This window comes from Ambystoma mexicanum, chromosome 9 (assembly GCF_040938575.1).
Source record: "Ambystoma mexicanum isolate Mex_15411 chromosome 9, UKY_AmexF1_1, whole genome shotgun sequence".
NCBI lineage: Eukaryota > Metazoa > Chordata > Amphibia > Caudata > Ambystomatidae > Ambystoma > Ambystoma mexicanum.
In genome coordinates this window covers 1,313,583,438-1,313,606,366 of record NC_090931.1, presented here as the reverse complement: position 1 = coordinate 1,313,606,366, position 22,929 = coordinate 1,313,583,438, and the positions used below count along the sequence as shown (strand labels likewise).

At 43.8% G+C, this 22,929-nt stretch overlaps 1 protein-coding gene across 2 annotated transcripts in view; it reads right to left on the bottom strand.

Annotated features, from left to right (window-relative positions):
- Positions 1-9,221: 9,221 nt before the first annotated feature.
- SEMA5B (semaphorin 5B) overlaps positions 9,222-22,929 on the bottom strand; it is a 1,093,184-nt gene continuing 1,079,476 nt past the window's right edge. For both annotated transcript variants that reach the window (XM_069616686.1, XM_069616687.1), the window contains one exon: positions 9,222-20,009. In XM_069616686.1, coding sequence (XP_069472787.1) covers positions 19,854-20,009 — 156 coding nt within the window. In that variant the 3' untranslated portion in view covers positions 9,222-19,853. The remainder of the gene's footprint in view (positions 20,010-22,929) is intronic.

Here is a 22,929-nt window from a genome sequence, read left to right as displayed (position 1 = left end):
ACCTATTTCGACTCGTTTCCTGTGGAGTTCTTCCAATACCTCTTCACTCACCTCAGCTAATATCCTCTCCTCTTCTTCCTTTTTCCCTCATATTCCCCCTTCCCTCTTTAGTATGCTTTCTATAAGCTTCCCTTCCTCATACTTCCATGCATTTTCGGATATAATCTTCTTTTTCCACAGTCCCATTTCCCTCTCACTCTCGTCCCTCTCCTCCTTCCTTCTCATCTCCCTGTTTTCTGCGCGTTCTTGCCATTCTTTCTGCTATTGCCCTTATGCGCTCTTCTTCCTTTTGCCTTTCTTACGCCTGTTCCTTCATTCTCGCCATCTCTTCCTTATGTGCCTTCTTTTCCTCCTGTCTCTTCTGTGTTTCCTCTCGAACTGCCTAATCAGTGCGCTCCGCACATTCCTCAATTCCGCCAACCTTTCCTCCAGTATCTCTTCCTCCTCTTGTGAGTCGCCCTTCTCTCCCTTTACTTACCTCATGCCCTGTTTGTGTGTTGTGCATCTCTTCCTTTTTTACCTTTCTCACTGCGTCTTCCTCTGTTGTGTTCCCCAGAGCTTCAGAAGCACCTGTGCTGATACCCACTCCTCTGGCCCTACGTTTGCAAAATTCCCCAGGGCCCTCCTGTCCCCCCCCGTTCCTGGCGGTGTTGTGGTTGAATCTAACGTACCCGCCGCCCCTGTCATTTTTTGACAATCGTCTGGGGGTTCGTATGGTGGGGGGCTGTATGCGGATTTTGAGTATCCCTCAGCAGCCGTTAGTTGCTGTCGGGCAGCTTCTCTAAGTTCTGTTATTGAATACATCCCCCCTTCCTCCTTCTTCACTACCTTAGCCATTGGCATGTCCTCTGCCCCTTGTTTTTTAACCTTCGCCTCTGCTACTGCAAATGATCCTTCTGCCTCCTCCTCACTTTCTTTAGTGCTGGACGGGTTCTTTGTTTCCTTATCCACACCTCCTCCTTCCACCTTCTCTTCTTTTACCTCCTGTACTGCGTACACTCCTGGGGCCCCCGGTGAACCTCCATGGAACATCTTCCAAAGATCAAAAACTGCTAAATGGTTTGCAGATTTTTTTCCCTTTGTAAGTATTATGCAGGTATGTCAGAAGGTAGTGTTGGGTGAATGTGTCGAAGCTGCCGTTGGGCAGCCATGGTACCCTTACTTTGCTGTCAGTTCCTTGAGTCCATTCAATGCTATACTTTATTATCTTTTCTCTATGTGGTGACAATGTCGCTCAAATGTGTTGGAGTGGTGTAGTTAAAGCGCTTCCCATGTATCTCCACCCTGCTCCTGCCCCGATCCATAGTACGTGGCCATGTTACAATTTTACTTTTATCAACGTCAACCTTTTACCTGGCCCCGTAAACTGGGGACTTCCGACTGTCCGCTGAAAGGAAAAGCAGTTTTATTTTACACTATTATGATTTTGTTTTTCCTTTCTTCCCGATGCTACAATTATGGCCCCCTTCGGCCGTGGCGCACAAAGCCCCCTGCGGCTATATGTCCTGTGCGGCGTGCCTCTGGGCTGCCCCACCTTCCTGTGCTGCCTGTACATGGCATACCTTCACCTTAGCTCCTCCTCCTCCCCGTCTCCGCTGTCTGGTCACCCCGCTCCCTCTTCTTGAGCAACCCCCTGTGTTCTCTGTGCGTGGCCACCTCTCCCCCCCTTGGCGCCTCCCCGTTCGAGAGCGGCCGGTGTTCTCCGTGTGCTGCCATCTCTCCCCCTTGCCCGTGCCCTTTCGTACCCCCTGTCCCCGACCACCCCTGGATGGACACGAGATGTGCACGGTGTCCTATACAAGCCCTATGGGTGATGTCACCAACCTCTACAATACACTGTAAGTGCGTACAATTTTAGAACCTTATTAACGCGTGCTATCTTTTTACACTTTTAACCCCACAGATGTCTTCCCACTTCATCTGGAGTGGAGAAATCAACAATCAATTTACTTGGTATAATCGGATTGCGCATGCTGCGTCGCCTCATGTGTGAAACGCCCCCTCTCCAGAGGAGCTTAACCAGCCAATTATCTTCCGCACTCGGTAAACAATTTAGCTACCTCCTGCGGGAAAACGCCATCTACTTAACGAGCTTCAACACTCAATTAGTAGGGAACCTCATCTACTCATTGATCTACAACATCAACTCATAGGAAAGCCACACCCCCCCTCTTACACAAGTGTCCGCGATCTTGAACCAATCCGCGTCCCTAACAGTCATACGTGGGTGCCCGGGGCCCCACCCAATTCACTTCCTGACGCTGTAGGGGACGGCCCTTGTGCCTGTCCCGCTACACCTCACCCCTCTACTGGCGCTTATTGTTCAAAATCAATTTCCACACACTGCTACAACCGCCCACCTCCCTCTTCACAATTCCTCCCCCCTCCCGCACAACATTACATTGTTGTTTGGGTGTGCCATACTCACCAAGTCCTCGTGAGCCGGGACCGCTCGACCGCGGGCACCCCTCCAAAGCGGCTCGCCACCTCCCCTCGTCTGGACCACGTCTGGACACTCGATAACCGCGGGCGGGATACTTCTCAAGTCGGCTCCCGATGGTCAATGTCCGAATTGCGCTGTCCGGTCTTCTCGCAGGTCCGCGATGGTCCTGTAGTCCTCAAAAGGAGGCAACAGCAGAGGGGGCTACGCTGCTGGTTTGCCTCATTGCAAGAGGATGGGTAGTGATGAGCTAGGTTAGGTAGACCTCAAACAGATCTCAGCAGTGCCTCGAACTTGTCGGTGTGATTTCCCGGGGGCCGGCAGAGCCGTCCACAGACCTCCGGGGCTGTGGAGGCCCCAACTCCTCCCGCGTACCAAAGGAGTATGAGACACACAAAGTAATTACTGCTGTTTATTATAGTAACGGCAGGGATTATTCAAGGCCCATATGCATCCGGGGAGACGCTGGGGAGACACTCTCACTGTTAGTGGGGCTCGCAGGCCCTTTTTACCGTAGTATGACGCGCTACTCGCGTCACCTGGGAAAATTGTCACAAAAATGTAACCCCACTTCGGGTTGGCTCCCCAAGTGGTAGGGTTAGTATAGTTACCTATATGAAGGAAACAAATTAGTTACAAGGGGACACTTGGTGATTGGCTGGCTGAAATGGCGTCAGTGAGGAGCCCCTCATATTCTGATTGGTTCCCTCGCGAGCCCCCCAGCCTGGGACCATTGCCGTTCCCTGCTCGCGATGTACCTGGTGCTGGCAACAATGTGCAACTAAATGTTAGTGGTGAACAATGGACAGGTCTTGCTAGTGGCTGATGATCACGCCTTTCCCCATCGGTGTAGGTGTCCAACTTTTCGCTTCGTTGTTGTCGTCTATGTCCCAGACGTGGGACCCCGGCGACTTTCTGTCTCATGAGCTTGGCATTTTGTCAGTTGGGCTTGGTCACATGTGGAGAGACAGTAGCTGGAGCAGAATTATGAGCATTTGATTTGTATTTCGGCTCTGTGGGGTGCTTGGCAGTAACAGATGTAACCTTGATGCTGGGAGCGCGGCATGTGGGTTGCAACATTGCGGCCTTGGCTGTGGGCTCACGTTGGGACTCGTTCTGCGTGGTCAGAGCTTAGCCTTTTCGTCTTCGGATGATTTTCGTCTGAGAGGCTCCTGCCTGTGGACTCTTGCTTGCAGCCTACTTGGGCCTAGTTTAAGGGTGACGGTATACAATCCATACTGTGGGTGTCGCGGGACAACAGAGTGTCACAAGCAGCAGTAGATATACAGTATGGCGTCTCTATGGGAATGGGTAGCGAGAAAGCATCTGCAAGCGTATACACAAGCTCTTCAGGCATCTTGCGTTTCTGTGGTGCTGTAGGAGGCCTATGTTAAAAATAATAGCAATGTATGTCCGTGGGTGTGCCAGTCCGCTACGTCATACCACTGAGTATGTTCTTTGTGTGGGTTGATGTGTAAGTGACCAGTGTGCATGGTGGCACGTGTGTTCTTGTCTGTTGGCTATGTCGTCATGGCATCTCTAACGATGATGGTATTTGTGGTTGTTGTCTAATCGAGCTGGTCCATGAGGCAGGCGTCAGCTTGACCAGGAGGTGCTAGTGAGCAGGATCCCCGGGCGTGTGGGCCGTGGACACAGGGGACCTGGGCATCTGGTGAGGGGATGAATTGGTCAAACTCCTCTCGCCGGGGGTGCTTGGGCCGTAATCCCCTGGGCCATGGTTTGGATGAAAATGGGGGGAGGGTGTTTTCCCATTTTCCCACTTCAAACCGTTCAATTTCTTGTCAATAATCGGCCCTATTCATAATAACAAGGGAATCCCCTTTGTCAGCAGGCTTCAGGAGGATTTCTTGATTATTTCGCTATTTGGAAACTACTTGCTGTTCACGGTCTGTAAAATTCCCAAAAGATGTCTTCATAAATGAAATCATCTGTAAATCATCAAGTACTCTTTTTGGAAAACATCTAAAATAGAGTTGTGTACTTATGGCAAAAATGTGCTCAGAGTTCTCATCTCAAGATATTCGCAGGACTCTGGTTTTTCAGTTTAGTCTTTTATTATTATGGTCAATCTATAGAAATATGCAGACAAAAACTCACAGCAGTATTGCTCATCACTATAAAGATAAAGTCCACAGAGAATATTCAAAACCTTCTCCATTTCTTGTTAGCAATATGGGAAACATCACTGCAATAGCAAAAAACGTTACTAACATTCTCTCTCTGAATTCTGGTACTGGAGATGATATTTGAATAGTCAAAAACTGGTTCTTGCAAATCTAAAACATTTCTCCGAGTTCTTCTAAATCTTCAAGTACTCTTTTTTGAAAAACATCTAAAATAGAGTTTTGTACTTTTGGTGAAAATTTGCTTCAAGTTCTCATCTCAAGATTTTCACAGGACTCTAGTGATTCAGTTTTGTCTTTTAGTACTATGTTCAATCCATAGAAATATACAGACAAAAACTCACAGTAGTATCACTCATCCCTATAAAGAGAAAAGGTCCACAGAGACTATTCAAAACCTTCTCCATTTCTGGTTAGCATTATGATAATAAGAATATAGAATATTCTGTGTGGACAAATGAATATTTTGTGTTCAGTTTCATCTATGGTTTCAAAAAATATTGTAGTTTCACCTTTCTTGTCAACCTAAAAAAGTCAATTTCTTTCTTTCAGAAGCGTACTTGTGTATCGGGGCACAAAGGAAATGCCTTTCTGTAAGGTGCACTTTTCAGAAGGAGCTGGGTGATAGCTCAACATATGAATTACTTATTCTTCTTTGCCAGGAAAATCACTTTCCTTGATGGATTTATTCTTCTTCACTTATCTAGTTTTGTTAGTTCTAAAAAAAGGGGACTTGTCGACTGGAAGATGATGCACCTTCCTCTACTGTATCTGAATTGGGTTCCTGGTCTACTGACTCATTAGTCCTAAATATATCCTCCATCTCACCACTTGACACATCACACTATGTAGTGTCTGACGTCTGTTTTTATTCTGAGTTGAGGATAACATTTGCTGTTTATGTTGGTTATTTGCTCGATGGTAGTCTTTCCAAGTATAGACAATGTCAGGTTTATAATCTATGGTGTCTCTCAGAAATGTCCTCAATTTTTTATACTCAATCTCCTTATGGTAATTGTCTAGTTTTGAATTGATGTCATTCAAACTATCCTGAATTTGATCACAAGTAAGACATGAGGTCAAAGAAGAATTATAATTAGTGATGTCAATTTCAATAGAATTGAAAGGTTTAGACAACTGTTGTATTGTTAATAAATTAAGATCCAACAAACACTTATTTAGGCTCTGTCTTTTACAAATGAAGGGTCATCACTGCATTCGGTGGATTCTAAATTAACCCTCAAACCTCTTGGTATACATTGAGCTGTGTAATACTAAGTCAAGGTGGCAGAGTGTAATTTCTGATTAATTTCTTTACAAATCAATCGTTCTAATTGATGATTTATTTCTTCTTGTTTTCTAGTGCCTTTTATTGTCAAGTTCCATGACCTTAATTAAACCGAGTATCCTCAAAGCCTTTGCCTCAGAAAACCCTAAATTTTCTGCTTGATTTCATACCAGTGAGTCAATTCTTGAAAATTACAAATTCTTCCAGTAAATACATGTGTGGAGCCCTACAAAAAGTAAGCCTAAACAAAACCGTAGAAACAAAGGGTAGGAGTGCACTACTAATTAACTGAATTGTAATATATAAAATATAATACTTAACAATTTCAGGTGCTCTGTGCTCAATCCCGGGCTAGGGGATACAACACAACTGACAAAGTAGCTCTACGATCAACATAGAGAAACCCAGGCACTCTTAGGGGACACACTAAAATTACAAAAAGAAATTCCCTGTATAGGATCTCTGATGCACTTGGCCCCTAGGGGCATGCATTTAGAGTGGGATCTTTCATGTTTTCTATTAAGCTATTTAGGATGGCTTTAGGCAATCCCTCAGCAGATCAAGCACGTTTCAAGTGTACTGAAGATTGCTCATATTGCTCTGGATCCTTAGAGTGCAACTCTATTGAGAGGTAAGCCTATTGAACTGATCTTTAAGAGTCCCTTAATATTAGTATTTCTGTGCTATACTAAGATACATATCTGCATTATTGAATAGTGCTGTTATTGAGTATGTTGAACATCCAGGGAATATCTAAAGCATGCAAGCTCCACATTTGAGAGCCGTGTGGATGATACAGATTTTGCAACTTGATTGGGAGGAGACATGTTACATTGCATTGTAATTGTATATTTATAAAGCTCTTAATACCCAGAGTTTTCTAAGCGGTGATCAAACCTTTGCTGCTGTACAGTGTCTTGCTTCCAAGGTGAGTATGTTGCCCCTGAGCTATCCTCCCGAGACAATCATGTAGTTTTCTTTTCCACCAAAATTCATTTTGATAAACATCATCAACATCCTTGACCATTATGTTTAGCATTTTGGTATGTTTGGTTTTAGATTGTAACTCCATTGAGAGGTGAACTATTGCATGGTACAATCACAAGGTCTTCACCTTCTACATATAACGGTAGACATGGACAACAGGCTTTACATTAGTGATAGAGGGGAAGACTTTGATCGAGCTGAGGTTGTTACAGTTCACACCTTTATGGAGAGAGAGACAGTTTTAGCTTACAAATGACCGCTCCTTATGTCGAGATTAACATTGCTGTATATCGTGATTTGATTTATGTTCTAAATTAAAGACTTGGTTAAGAGTGGATCTTCGCTAGTATTGGCGCCTCTAACATTTGTAACTTTGGAACATGTTTAACTTTAATTTGACCGTACTAGGTGGGATTCTTTGACATACCGTAACATTGTTCACTATGTAGTCTTCTGTGTCGCTCTGGAGAATAAAGCAGTAGTAAAATTTAAGTTAAGGAGCAGGAAAGTACAATGTATGAATTAATAGACGAACACTTGGAATGACACGTAATCTGTTCCGTATTTATGAATACATCGAAAGCTGTTCTCATAACATTAGGTTTCTCTGATATATTTCACATCTGATATCGTTAAATGTGATATTAAGATCATGTAATCATGTATTAGTCTACGCAATATCAGATTTGAAGTCACTACGCAATGTCAGCATAACAAGATATAACGTCATTAAAACATCAAGTTCACATTAACCTTGTATCCATTGTGTCATATAAAACACAATCATGCATTGTGATACATTAGAGTAACATTGTGATCAATTTGCATAGTTTAATGGGAAATGACGGTGTCATGCTATGACAGTATCTGTATACGTGAAAGTGGACTTCTACTGATTTGCAACATCAGCACTGCATGATGTCATCACATAAAGTGAGTGCTGAACGTGTTACATTTAAGCGTGCACAGGGCAGGAGGCTGGTTTCGCTCCAGCTGCTGCTGCCCCACCGTTCGCTTGAACTATTTCCCTTTTCAGGTGAGTCCGATCCTACGTTACGATGGAGTTACGTTACGATTTCAGTGCATGTAGACAGGATGCTTATTGGGTATTTTGTCCTTGCAGTGATGGTCTGAGGCCTATGGGCAGGTCCCAGATGATCTCTTATTAATCCCTTAAGTATTGTTGGTTCGCAGAAAGGTGAGTGCTGGATGTTTGGTCTACACATAGATGTAGAGATTTTCTAGATTTGCAAGAACCAGTTTTAGACTATTCGAGTGTCATCTCGAATTTAGAGAGAATGTTAATTACGTTTTTTGCTGTTGCAGTGACATTCCCCAAATTGCTAACAAGAAATGGAGAAGGTTTTGAATATTCTCTGTGGACTTTTTCTCTTTATAGGGATGAGTGATACTGCTGTGAGTTTTTGTCTGTATATTTCTATAGGTTGAACATAGTACTAAAAGGGCTCTCTTGGGTTTCTTTTTTCCAGAGCATCTCAAATAAGAGTGGGGACATGTCAGGTCCCCTGTCTTTGCTTAAAGGTTAGTGTATCATTATTTTAACACTTTTTCAGGCAGGATTATCATATAGATTGCTTTATAGAGGTCAGCAACAGCAGCAGGCCACATTTTTGTTAACAGTGATGTGTTGGCAAGGGTGCTGTTCTTTGTATGTTGTAAAGGAATATTCGATCACATATTACCTCTTATAATCCCTTATTCAAGTAGTTCAACATTTTGTTTCAACACTTATCTTGGACATTTCCTATTGACATTTGCTTAATCCCTTTTGGAAATGTCTCCGGTGACAATGCTTGAAATAAAATCCTGATAATCCCAAACACTAGATTTTGGAACAAAAATCAACATTTTACTTTAATTTTGGATTAGGGAATAGAAGAAAGACGTCTGTTGGTAGTGATATAGAAAACCTCTGCTGTTATTAGGAATAGAAGATAGACTTGCACTTTCGAAAATATCAACAACCATACTGCTTTGTTTTATTTCCCGTTAAGAGAACATTCAACTTCAGATAAGGAAAAGGTGGTTTAACTCAATGACTGACACAGTCAGAACACAACTTTAGAGGTAGGTTTACAGGGGTTGCATGTAAAGTAGGTGAAGGACTTTGAGCGCATTCACTTCTCCATGAATGTCTCCTCTTAGGTCCTCCTCTCACTTGACGCTACCCTCATTCTCTCTGAGGTGTGCCTTTTCTTCAGATTAAAGCATATCCTTCTTAGAGAGATATGCATTCAGATGGGGTTTGGGGCACTTACCGCTACTACAGGAAAAGTCATTGATTTCAGTCAGATCTGCAAATTTCAATTAACGGGCAAAGCAGGAAGAAGACACAACACTGTTATGTTTTAATGTATTTTATTTAAGAAATGTAAGTGTTTCTTTTTTGTCCCCACTCAAGTGGACTTACAAAAACACTGTACAACAATTAGAATAAAAACATAAATGGAAAAAGAGAACAACAAGAACGAGTTGAAATGTAAACATTCTAATAAGGCTTTCCGGAAATGACGTAGGTCTTGCATCATTGTTTTTTTAAGTTGATTGGGCTCATATCAGAGCATATCACAGCTGGGGGAAAAACCCACACATTTTGGGTCAACACTGGACAAAATCCAACCCTCTCATGATGTGATGATAAAACGGGGGTATGCTGACATTAATGGTTCAAGCCAAAAGAAAATGTTACTGACCAGTGTAGAAAGAAGCAGATAAACCGCAAACAGCGGGGACCCAAAATGGTGCAGACCTTTGAAAACCATCCTGGAATGGACCTCGATGCTCAGAGAGAGCGCTGATGTCTGTACACGTCAAACCAATTGTGTGCAATAGTACACCCCCAAATGAGGACAGTACAAACGTTCACATCTGTATTGAATATCATTGTATTTTGTATGATAGTCCCTGCCTTTGACGGGTCAACTGACCCCACGTCATGGAGGTGGGTGTGCATTTTGACAGAGAATGCCACAGTTGGCTTGAGTGAAAGAACACAACTAACATTGATCAAAACTAAGAGACCGGCATAAAAACAACATATATACAGAGAGGGACATCATGTGATGGAGCCAAAATGGATCCTTACCGTGCCGAGAAGAGCATATTACTCGCAGAATGTTATTCTGGTATTCTTTACATTGTACAATATATAAAAATACTGAGTACCAAAAAAAAAAGAAAAAGTAATTCACAGTGTCTAAAGGCAGTGATTACAGTCTAGGTCACATTATGCTAATTCTTCCGTCAAGTTCAGTTGCATAGGAAGGGTTAGGTGCCTTCACAAAAGAGCCCACATCATACGTCCACGCTCCACATAGTGTGGCCAAACCATTTTAAAGGAACGCTCCACGTGAATGTCATTTGTACACAACCCGGAAGTGCATTACGGCTCCTCTTGTTTACTTAAATTACAAAAACCAGTCAAATGGCTATGAATATTGCTTAGACTCCATGGAGAAATTCCCATACTCCAGCGATCCTACTTCTCCCTGTAGGAATTGGCAACCCCCCCCCACTCCCGGTATTTGCACCGACCTGAGCACTGATTCCTTTGCACTGCCCAAGATCTCCAGAAGTTCAAGGCTGGCATTCAGAGATTCAGGCATCGGACAAAAATAGCTCAGCTGGTGATTTTGATCACCCTGCGAGTGCCTTTTTGACTTCCGATGCCTGGGACACATAAATCACAGGCACATTTGCTGTGGTCACAGGTGAGGTATCATGATGAGTCCATGTCTCTTGCTTTTTGTCTGCGCATCGTGATCTTGCTTAAATGGGTGAAGGCCCCCCCCAGTGACGTCCTTATTTCCGCATGCTACCTTTGTGCATGTCTGTTTTATGTCTCTAATGTGTCCACGTTTAAACGTGCACCATGCTGAATGTGATTTCAGAAAATGGTACTAAAAAAAAGGACAGGTCAATTTTTAACCAGGAAATTAGCAAATCAAAAGAGAAAGCAGATGATACACCAGGTGTCTGGAAGATCAAACAGGGCGAGAATAAGACTTTGGGTTTTTGTTAGCAAGATTAACTGAAGACTCATCCATACCGTTGTGGGGGGGGCGATTACCATGTCTGGGCCATTCCTGTCTCTATAAATTGCATTCTGGAAGTTGTAGTCTTGGATGACCTCCTCTAAATGAAAAGGACTAAAGTGAATGTAAAACCCATGGGTGAAGTAGGGTGCACCAGTGACATTGAGACATCTGGCAAACTTGGATATTGTGTGGGTTTCACTTTCATAATCCCACAGTGGGGCTACGTGGGGAAGATGGAAACAAGGTGTGGTCCAGTGGTAATCTTATCATCTGCGGAAACGGAAGACCCCACTTTCAACCATGTCTTCCGCCACTTGCCTTCGTTGTAAGATTCTAGGAAAATCACTATGTCTCCTTCTGGTCCCTGGTCTGAAACAAGTGTGTGTGCTTAGAAACAGGCCACCCAATATTATGCACACAAATAAGTGTACACTTGGAGCTTGGCATTCATGGGACATCTGCTTTTTCTTGACCTGTTGGTAAAAGTTAGTCTTTGCTCTGCTTGCTAAATCGCCACATAGGGGGTTTGCCTTTGCCAGATACCATTAGCAAAAAAAAAAAAAAAGACAACCACCTAACAAGGTATTTTTTGATTTTGTTTACACATCTGTACATAGTCAATCCTGATTTTTTAAACAAACATGTATATCGTAGAGCTCGATGAAGGGAGATACCCCCAGATGCTCAGCCTTTGAATGGTGGCGGTCATGAAACACTGTTCCTTCTTTACCTACGCAATAATGCATTCAGTGGTGGGCCGCAACGGGTGGTAAATCTTAACAAAGGGGGCATGCCCTTTCCATCCAGGACAGTTTACCATGGAAGGCTTTTATGAAAAACGTCTTGTGAGAATTCATTAACAGAGAACAAAATTATTCCCAATCCAAGATGGCCAACAGGAAATATGTAAAAATAGCTAAAAAAAAAAAAGAAAGCCCCTTTTCTACTTCCTTGCTCGCCAAAGTGAGGAAGAAGAGATACTCTGAAGAAGGTAAGTGTACGTTTCCCTGCAGGGAAATGTGGCGTGGGACGGGTTAGAGCTGAAGAATAGGTGGCAGAAGGCTACAGCAACTCTGTAATACCGCACCAGTTGGAAAGCACAGCGCGCAGGCATTTGCCATTAGATCAGTGGTATTCAAAGGTATTCATACTGAGCTCCCCCTTGAGTAAATCTATTGTTTATGGGCCCCCCACCTAGGGGTTGCCTCCCCCAGTGGACCCAGGCTCTTTAAAATATTATCAGATTGTCTACTGCTTAAATTTTCTATTACAGTCACCTTAAAACGTACTTATATTAAAAACATTCATCTTAATACCTTTTTAAAGAGTGGCCCCTGCTGGACATCCTCCAGGACCGCTTTGTGTGGCACCCCCACTTTGAGGGCCACTGGAGTAGATAAACGCCTGTGTTCTGGGTGCACTGGCTGGCCTGGCTTGCACTGTAACAGAGTGTATTGCTTTTACTGCTGGGCTCCACAATAGGAGTAGGACAAACGATTGTTTTGGTTTGATTTGACCATTTCCAAAGTGCAGCGCATAACATCTTACTGGCGAGTCAGACTAGGCCAAGACTGGGTTCCAAAGGGGAACTGGGTCTGTGCTTTCGCTTAATGGAGGTGTTCAGCATTTTGGCCTTTTTAAGCGGAATGTGGACTTTGCAATAGCTTTAGAGCATTATTATTGAGCCCTTCAGCAGACCCGTGGCCTTCACTTTCTCAAAAAGAACAGTTCCATTTCACATCTACGGTGCATGAAATGTGTCCTTTAAGAGCCAATTAGCCGTTATCATCAAGATTTGCTCACGGTTTTCACTTCACATAAACACCACCTAATGTAAGCCATATAGTGACTAAATTACATAGTTGTGCGATTTGCCAGCTATCAACCATCCAACACTAGGCACCAAAATTGTTATGCGTAACATTGAAAAACTGCAGAAAATAGTGTTCTTTACGTCAGATCCAGCGTTGGCCAAGAATTGAAGCGCTCCTTGGTTGGACCAATAGACTTGCTTATTGCTTCTCTAAGATCGTCCCTGTTTACATAGCGTGGTCCAAGCTTTGGAGAGCTCTGTCTTGGGCATTGTCTGCCAATGGCAAGGGTATGTAAGGCTAAGGAGGCGGCCTCCACAAGGCTTAGTCATTCCCTCCCGTAACCAGGCACGCAGCAGTATACTTGGCGGGTTCTTGAACATTGCTTTCTCCGACTAAAACCTGACTGCTCACCGAACACGCAAAATCATCTTAAAGTTCAAGGAGCAATTTCTTTTTGCAAAATTGCATTTACAGCAATTATGCTCGCAAGGATTTCTGTGCTTCGAGACCTTTCAGCTTCGAAATTGTTTGCAGTTAACGTCAGCGCGCATTATACTGGGGGAACGCTCACCGTCACGGATTGCGTCGGCTCTTTGCTAAGTTACTGCACTAAATGATTTTCAACTGTTCGTCTAAAAGCCCTCAAGCAAGGATGCGTGTAAAAAACGACTTGCTAGTCCTACAAGGGGGTTCTTGACCTTGTACATTTTAAAGGGGAAAGCCAAGCCTGTAGAGCTATCAGCAACCTACATGGTCTGATAAATGAAGGTTTTAGGAATGATCCTTTGATTGGGCTAGCCTGCCCCGATGTGTAAAGTGACTTGATTCAATGCGCCTCATTGACAAATGTTTGCACTGGAGCAAATCAAGAGAGCATTGACCATCTCAGATGTGCACTGGCGTCCTCATGCCTGATTCTACAGGCTGCCTGGAGGATCTTTGAGATCCTCACGTGCACATGCGAGTTACCAAGATTTGCTCACGGGTGTTTCAGCGACCGATGCTCCAGGCATCTCCATATTGGCTCCTGTTTTAGGCTTTGACAATGAGGTATACGGTAGCAGAGAAAAATCTGGGATGCTCCTGGGCAGGGTCGGACTGGTGTCTCGGGCACCAATTAACAAGTGGCCACCATCTCAAATATCCCACTACTTGAATAGTAGTCACGGCAGAGTTTTTTTTGTAAAATGTGTTGCAATTTGAGTATTTTAAAACACATTTGCTCAGTAGCACTGGTCAAAACTGCCAGCTGCGCTGCAAGTTACGCAACAAACTGCCCCACTTTGGCCAAAAAACTGCCTCACTTTCATCCAATAAACGGGCCCAGGCTATCATGTTGGGGAGACAAGTCTGGTATTGCCCAATAGGCCAGTCCGAGCCTGCTCCTAGGCACCTCGGATTTGCACCACTGCAAATCATTGTGAACCGGGAGCAAGAACTGCCATAACCTTCTGCCTGTTTCCCCCAAAAAATCCTTTCTTTCACTTCTGCTCTTCTTTGGGTTTGCTTCCAGAAATGGCGCTGTTACCAATGGTGTTTTGAAATGAACATAGGTAGCAACATTCTGGGGGGACAGTGCTTGCTTATCTCAAAATATTGACCTTCTTGTTAAACAAGGTGGTGCGTGCGGAGGAGCGTGCAAAGGATGGCAGCTAGTGCCTTGGGTGAGAAGTGTGCAATGGTCCCAATGGCATTTGAATGGCAATGATGCACGTAAATCACACATGTGTAATTAAGGTGAAACTGAATAATGGCACTCGTCGCTTCCATTACCTTAGAGATTAAACTAATGTGATGCTTAGGCGCTATATGCCAATCCCCTAAACCCTGCTGAGCTCGTAGCAAGGGGGGCAGGGGGCTAGGGTTATATTCCTATTGAAATACACTGTGATAAACTACTTCAAGGCGCGTACCCTTTGTCCCCTAACAGGGATATCCTTAACCGCTTACTTGTGTCATTACTAGTGGATGGCTGACTTTTAAAGAGGCACTGCAAACTTTATTAATGGAACCCCATTCCCATGCTTTCACATTTCAGTTCCTAGAGATCACATTTGCAAGTAGGCGAAGGCATTCGGAAGTGGTGTCCATCACACCACAAACATACATCACTACTTCACATTTAACAGGTCTGTTTCATAGCCATTCATAGATAGACAAAATATCATGGGGAGGGCATGTGTGATCAGTGAACCTCGTGACTCTCGAAGCAGGGAACAAGAGACTTGTGTGTGTGATGGGACTGATCTGTTAGAGAAACTTATTGGGTGCAAATTCTTGAGCCGGCAGTTCTCAACCACTTTGGATCCTTCTGGGTAACATTGCATTCGATCGTTTTTTAGCTTCGCTGTGTCACAACATACAGGGATCATAGGCATGCGAGTCTAAGACATGCCCACCAATGGAGGCGTAGATTGTGAGCCGCATGGTCGCGCCCTATCTGTGCAAGAATGCAAGCAAGGCAAGAGATCTTTTGATATTGGGTCTCGCCATCCAGGTGTAGATGGAGTCCCTATTCACAGCGAGCTTAGGGTGTATGTGGGGGTATTTCCCTCCATCTGAGGTGGCAGGGAAAAGCAAAAAGTGATGGAGGGAAGGGCTTCAGCTACAGCCTCTTACCCATTGGGAATTCCTCTTGGGTAGACTTCCATCATTAAGAGGGAGTAGCTTTTCTGATACCAAGAAGGTCCTTGGTTTGTTCCTTTCTTCTCCTAAAGGAGCATCGAAAGCAAGAAACAGAGTAAAGACTGGTTCCTTTAAAGGTGAGTGCTATCCTGCCTGGCAACATAAAGCACGCCAGGGGCATTATTGAGTGAGCTGTTGCCAAGGCGAAGGGATAAAAACCAATCCTGGCGATGCTATGCAAATCACCCATAGAGAACTAAACAAGCCGCATCGAATACATGGCAAATACATCCCGTCTATAAACTGCATATACTTAGAGAAGTTCAAGGAAATAACAGGGAAAACATTTCAAGGTACACTTTCAAAACATTGAAATTAGTCCAGGATGTTTACAAACACTGCTGCATAAGAGATAATTCCAGTGGATCAATAAAGATATGTCTTGTTGCCATGCTCTTAAAAACACGAATGCCAATATATATTTATTAGCTCGTTCTATCTACTTGGAGCTTTGCAGCTCTTGCCGGAATACCGATGACAGCCACACAGAAATACAAGAGTATTAATGTACTGCCTATCGCCCCATTAACTTGTCAATTTTTTGGAAATAAATCTGAATTTCCACATAATCTCTGCATCAATGGAGACAGCCTGACATAAATGGAAATTGTCAATTATGCAAATGAGCAATGCCCATTGAGATCACTGCACAGGAAGGACAGGAATTCCTTTATACGTGCTATTGGAAAAGTTTCAGTATGGCACATGCTACGCACAGCATTACTGATCTTCTTTCAAGGCAATGTTGGACGGTTTACAAGACACCCATTGCAATAGCCTCCCCGGCTCCAAAACCCAACCCTTTTCAAGACTTTGAGGTACACCCTCCCCCACAGCAAAGCCATATTTTCCTAATTGGCACATGAATCCTCTCTGAAGATCTTTTGATCACTCCATAATCTACAAATGTAGCAAAACCAAATGGCATCGTCAACATGCAATGTTTATTTCACTGCCGGATGGCCACAGGGTGAGATTCAGGATGCTTTCCATGCTAAACATAGCATAACAGAGACTCAAGGAGGATGGAGGGTTGGTGGGAGTGAGGAGCAGAAGAAGGTAAGTTAGAAACATAGGCGAGCACTGGTTTCATGCAGTTACTGTTGGCCGCAGTACCTGGATTGGTGGAAATCGCTAAAATGTGCAGCGTATCAAAATCTTAATTAAACTTGAAAGGCAAGTGTGTTGTCAGTTGGAGAACAGAACCCACCAACTTTCATTTACTCCATACTTCCCTATCATCAAGCCAACTTTGAAGTAACTTCCACGTGGACTCTCACATAGAGCCCTACACTCCGAGGAGAACAAAGGACTAAATGAGAACCTACTGTACAGATATGCCACTGTCACACTTCCAATGACAACTCACCCAATCCTGTGGGCCGGAATCTTAAAGAATAATGCCCTGAGATTGCTGAGACTGGAGCGCGGGGAGGTGCATATGTTGCCCTCTAAATTAGAACTGGTATGTACATCCTAAGGGCAGCCAAAGGGTTAATCAGCCCACATTTGTCGGTAGCCCCTAAGCATTCTCTGATTGGCAGACTAGATTATTGTGGTTTATCCACACCCACCATTCCAAGACGGAAATATCCACACAGTCTATGTATTTCTCGAGCAACTTTCCGTGAAAATTAATGTTCCAAGAGCCATCCTTTGAGTCTGGAAGTGGATATGATGAGGAGTAATTCAAGTATGAATTGGATACCATTGTAGAGAGCAAATTCACGGAACTGTCCCTGTTAAAGAGATGTGATGGCAGACTTTTTAGGAATTCAAGATGGCGCCAGACAGAGAGCATGTAACCTTACTAGAGGTGGGCAAGTTGCCGATAAACACAGATCCCCGCGTATCCCCGGTCTGGCATCCGAAAAAGCAAAATAGAGGGCAGTACAAAGAGGCCTAGCGGCTCCCTCCGCTGCATTCCATTTCTAAATGTTCTCTTCCTAGCAGATTTACTCAATACACACAATTGCCAGATCACTGCCAATATTCTACATAACAAATCTAAAAGAAACAGGAAAGGCTGGTGAAAATGTGAATAACTGCATCAGGTAAGTTCCCAAAATACAAATACAAGTTGTGAATCCTTTAAAAAAATGTCTTTACGGTAATGTACTTATTTTTGGTAAAAAGGTTTTCTGAACCAGACCAACGTCTTTCCTTCACATGATTTTTTTGCTCAGTATGTTAAAATAAACACATACCAAACACTTCACGGCAGCAACAACCGGCTATTCTAAATCTAGTTTTAGGCACATTTTCTATGGTAAAACACGGCCATGAGACATATAATCATAAAAAACCTACAAGCAGTGCTAAAGTTCAATTCGGCTCAATTCCCGCAATGGAATATTTTAAAAAAGGGGCCACTATTAATTATCAGCCACAGATTGACCATGCGTGACCAGCATCACTTTGGTCAAGTATCGGTTGAGTTTTACATTCAGAATGTATGAAAAAGAGTATTTCTGAAAAAAATGACTAAGTGGATCAGACATATTTTTCACATTGCCTGCCAAGCTGGCAATGATCCTCATTAAGATCACGAAGGGTCATGTCCTTGTCTCGACGAGGCACAATCATTATGCCAGCCCTTGTGGAGTAGCTCCAGAAAAGAAAGGAAAACACGTTTTTTTAAAAAAAAAAATGAAAAAAGGTTTCTTGGCTTATATACAGTAGGATAAAGGTAAAACTCTTCCAAAGTAGGACGCTGCCAAGCTCGGACCAGAACATTAACTAAAGTGAAGAACCAGCGTTTTGAGTCAAAAGCAATCAGGGAATAGAAACTGAATGCCTGTCTGCATCTTGGAGCAGATTCAAATGTGATGCGCTCTGCCATTTCCTGCTCGGCGACATAGCGCAAGAGCAGGAGTCGACAAACGTTGAAGAAAATTGCTGCCAATGGAACCGCTCCGAAGGGGCTGGCATTGAACTGAAATGAACCCCTCTCCATTCATTAAAAAAAAAAACTCCTAGATTGAAGAATTTCTTTCTGACATGGTCATAATGCCTAAAGCAAAAACCTGCAGTTGTGTTTCTCATGTACTTTGTGGGAATGGGTAGGAGAGAGTGGACTGGATGAACACTCAACATTTGTCATTAATTGGTCTTTTTTGTTCTTCTGGTCAGTACAGTGAAAGCTGGATGATGAACACTGATCTTTAATTTAGCCACAGAAGGCACCAATCTAATGATTGCCAAACCTTACATTGAAGGCCCAGTGACATGTTTTTTTGCTAGGTGCCAAGCTGGGACGTACAAAATGCAAACCGGTATATTGGATCTGCGGCCCGTTGGCAGTATCGTCGATGTCTCGTCTTTTCTTTTTTAGTGTTGGAAGAATATTGTTATTCTCTACAAGGCAGAATCAAACCCTGCACCAAAAAAGCAAATGTTTACATTGGTTGGAAGACATGCAGAATGCTCGAGAATCAGGCGACTGGTAACATGGTGTGCAACGAAGGCATTTCCTCAAAGCAAGATGTCCGAAAAATGGCACATTATTCACGTTTTGATGGGAGCAGACATAAAAAATACAAGCATGGATGCAGCGAATGGCGGTACGCTAGGATATGGCTACGACTGAATCTACAGGATGTCAGCCTTTGACACTTTGGGCCTGATTCACAGAACATTTTCCTATGGGAATGCGCCATTATAAAACGCATCAGTGAATCAGGCCCTATATGCTTCCACCCCTTCTAATTGGCAAAACGCATAACCAGTCGGGTCAACCATTACGCCCACCTGCATTACCTTACTTGACGCCACTGGGAAAAATAAGAAATGGTTCTTTAGGTGGAGTTAATTGACGTTCATATCTGCGTCGTCTACATCTGGTTGAAGAATTGAGATGTCAAATGAGGTTTTTAGTCTACTCACTGTTATTAGAGATCCTTACCTTATTCTGTGAATACTGAATTAAGAATTTGATTTAGAAAACATGTTAAAACATTTGTCAAGCTCCTAGCATGAATGTAGGCTCAGCAGCCCGTCATGCAAAGTGTATGCCATTCAATGGACCATTAATTGACTCGCCGTTCTCGTATGAGCAATGCACTTTTGGGTGCTTGATGTACCCTAGCAAAGAGTTTCAAGATGTTCCTGGCTGGGGATCTTTATAAGAAAAACCCCAAGTGTTGTGAGTTCACCTCCAAAAGAGTTGTTGATTAGCTTCAAGACGAAATGGGGCTCTTCCATCTTGCAAATAAATGTCCTTATGGCAATGGCCAAGTAAGGGGGTCCTGTCCATACAGGAATCCACAAACGGCGCACAGAGAAAATCTGTGTTACTGGAGACCCCCCTCTGAAGTCTGAACGTAAGCTCAATGTACGATAGCAACATCTCGAGAAAGGGCCATGTGTGGTCCGCAAACCCAACTGGGCAAAGAGTATGAATGAGAAGTAGTTATCCAGTGTTCGAGGGATCTGTCCTCAGCTGTTAGCAAAGGTCCTTCCTGGAGAGGTGTCCGGCCGGTAGTCATACTTGTTCATGGTCGGGGGGTAATATGTTGTTGTGTACACATTAGTCTGCTGCAGGGGGTAAAAGTTGGACCTTTCATCCGGGATCAAATTGTTCTTGTTAAGTGTCTGCAAAAAAATAAAAAATAAGAAATACATGTAAAAAGAAAGTCATGCTAATTCTTCATTTTCACTAACATGACAGAATTTCTGGCATCAGAGCACAACTGCCAAAAGTGAATTGATCACAGAGATTAAAATGAAAGATAAACCCATTTCATATTAATAGTTGTCAATCGGAACAATTAATCGGTATTTACCTGGAGAGAATACACGTTTGTATTATTATTATTACTACTACACGTTTGTATAGCACACACTTAGCTCAGGAGCAACAGAGTGATGTAGAGGTCATAGTGCCAAACTTCGGGAGCGAGAATGTAACAAGTCCTCAAGTGAACAGTCATATTGATCACGTACAGGATGGGGACGTGCACGAGAAGATCTGATCCTAGGTTACACCTTGATGTTGTTGGAAAAGCCATGTTTTCAGTTCTTACCCAAACTGAAGGAGACTGGGAGCCGCCTGGATTGCCACCAGGATGGAGTTTCAGAGGACCAGAGCGTAGCATGAGAAGAACTGTTTCCTAGTTTTCTCCTTGCGAGCCCGACTAGTTTCCATTCTGGTGGCAACGGCTCTACTGAGAGATGACAGTGTGCCGTGTGATGTTTCGCGTTTGGCTATCAGCATACCACCTCTAATGCATTCTTGGAAACAAATTATTTAATTCCTGATTTTTATTGCATGGTATTTGCAGTTTTCCCAGCTCCATACCGTGGGAAATAATGGATACGCTGTATGCTCTCTAGCTTTTCTGCTCTACGATATCATTCCTGATTTTTATTGCATGGTATTTGCAGTGTTCCCAGCTCCATACCGTGGGAAATAATGGATACGCTGTATGCTCTCTAGCTTTTCTGCTCTACGATATCATTCCTAATTTTTATTCCATGGTATTTGCAGTGTTCCCAGCTCCATACCGTGGGAAATAATGGATACGCTGCATGCTCTCTAGCTCCTCTGCTCTACACTGTTCCCACCTATAGTGGCATTTTTTCCTGCCCTCACACATTCAATTGTGTTGTCATCTCAGCCCCACAGTGTCTCTGGGCAGCAGATCCATGCATTCAGTTCTCTTTCTGTGCAGCAACACTTCCCCGATCTCCCGTCACCCGAATTCTTTTCACGCCTCAATATCGGACCCTTCTGGAAAGATCTTACACCTTACTGTACTGATAATTCCCACATATGAAAATTGATCAACGAGACCCTAAAAAAACATTTTCGTGCAATGCATTCGCCGGGAATATTAACATATGCACACTCAAGGAACAACAAACACTTCACAGGCATGAAATGCCTTCAAATGCAGTCCACCATGATTAGCGCATTCAACAATTACAGGAAAAGGGATGCAGTAAGACAAATCACATCGGGGCAACAACAACAAAATGATACTAAGTTCTAAACACAGACAAAAGACACATCACATCTGGAAAAGTGCGAAAACAAATACTGACTTCTAAAGAGAAACAGACTCCTTGACCATTAGCCTTAATATCTCTTCATCAAAAATGTTTTGGATTGGCAGCAACAGAATCCTCCAGCCCCACATTTCTGACCCACCTAAACTTTTATTGCAACTGTAGGTGAGATATCAAAGGGGTGCCTGTGGGAGGCAAGTTGATGTTTGGCAAAGGGAGGTCCTTAACCTCACTGTATGATCATGGTGGTGCAAGTCAAGTACACATCACACAGTGATGTTATCCCTACGGTATTGGGTCAAACCTCAACAAACAACAAACGGTTTCGAAAGACCACTCTGACAGCACAAAGCAGCCTTTCTAAATCGAACTGTCAGCCCCTGCGACGCACAAGAGTGCACGCAGGGGCTGACGGGCACGCCAGGACCCGGAAGCAGCCATTAGGGAGAACGAGTAAGTGCATGTGTGCGTGTGTGTGTGTTGGGTGTATGTGTTTGTGGGGGTATTGGGAGGGGAGGGAGTCCGTGGGGGCTGAAGAAGTGCTCCGAGGGTGAAGAAATGTCCATTTTTCTATTTTTGTAGGCCGCCTAAAAGCGGCCGAAAAAGATTAGTCTTTTAGCTGGGCGACCTTGATTTATAACCATTCCTACATCCCGGGAGTGTAGAAAAACGTGTATATGCCCATTGCTATAATGAGGAGTTATAGCCAACACCAGAAAGTTCTATGCTATTTTGCAGTAGGTAACTGCCTCCCAAGTTAGTGGCCCAGAACAGAAAGGGGGGCATCTAATGAGGGTGAAGGCCACCTGGGACACAATAGGGCATGAAAGTAAGGGCTCTCAGACTATTAGAGCTTGTACAGGGAGAGAAAGTGCAACCCTCACCTGAAGGCTCCTGTGACACAGCTGCCCATGTCCCTTTACCCAGTACCCAGTCTCTATGCATCACAAAGGGAAGCTTAGAATGCAGCCTTTACGGGCAGTTCGTGCCTCCATTCCAAGCTTACTGATTGGGTAGAGAGCTGGAAAGGGTGGGAAAAACAAAGGCGACGCATTGAATGAAGGCTTCTACTGGTGGTTAGATTCCACACATTCCGATTTATCCAAAGAGACAACAACATAGTCTGAGTTAAAGCAACTCTTAATTGCCTGACCCGTCGTTGTGCCATCTCAGTTGGATGCACAGTTGTTGCAGTGGACCTTTCTGCGTTTGGCCAGGTGGGCCATTAGTCCATCTGGTGGTGCCTAGAGGCTGCCCGACAACAATGCCTTTGACAGACAGATGCCATCGGTGGGATGCCTTTGGTGACTCACACAATAACTAAGGTGTGCTTTCCATCTCTAAGCCTAGCTCCAGGGAAGTGAGATGGGGGGCTGCTGGCTTCTGTCATGTCTTCATAATCCGGACCTCATTCCTTTTGCTGAGCTCCCAAGTATTCACCAGACCAGCTGGCCCACTTCTGGCAAGGTCCAGCCTTGGAAAGCGCAGAATGTTGCCATTTCAC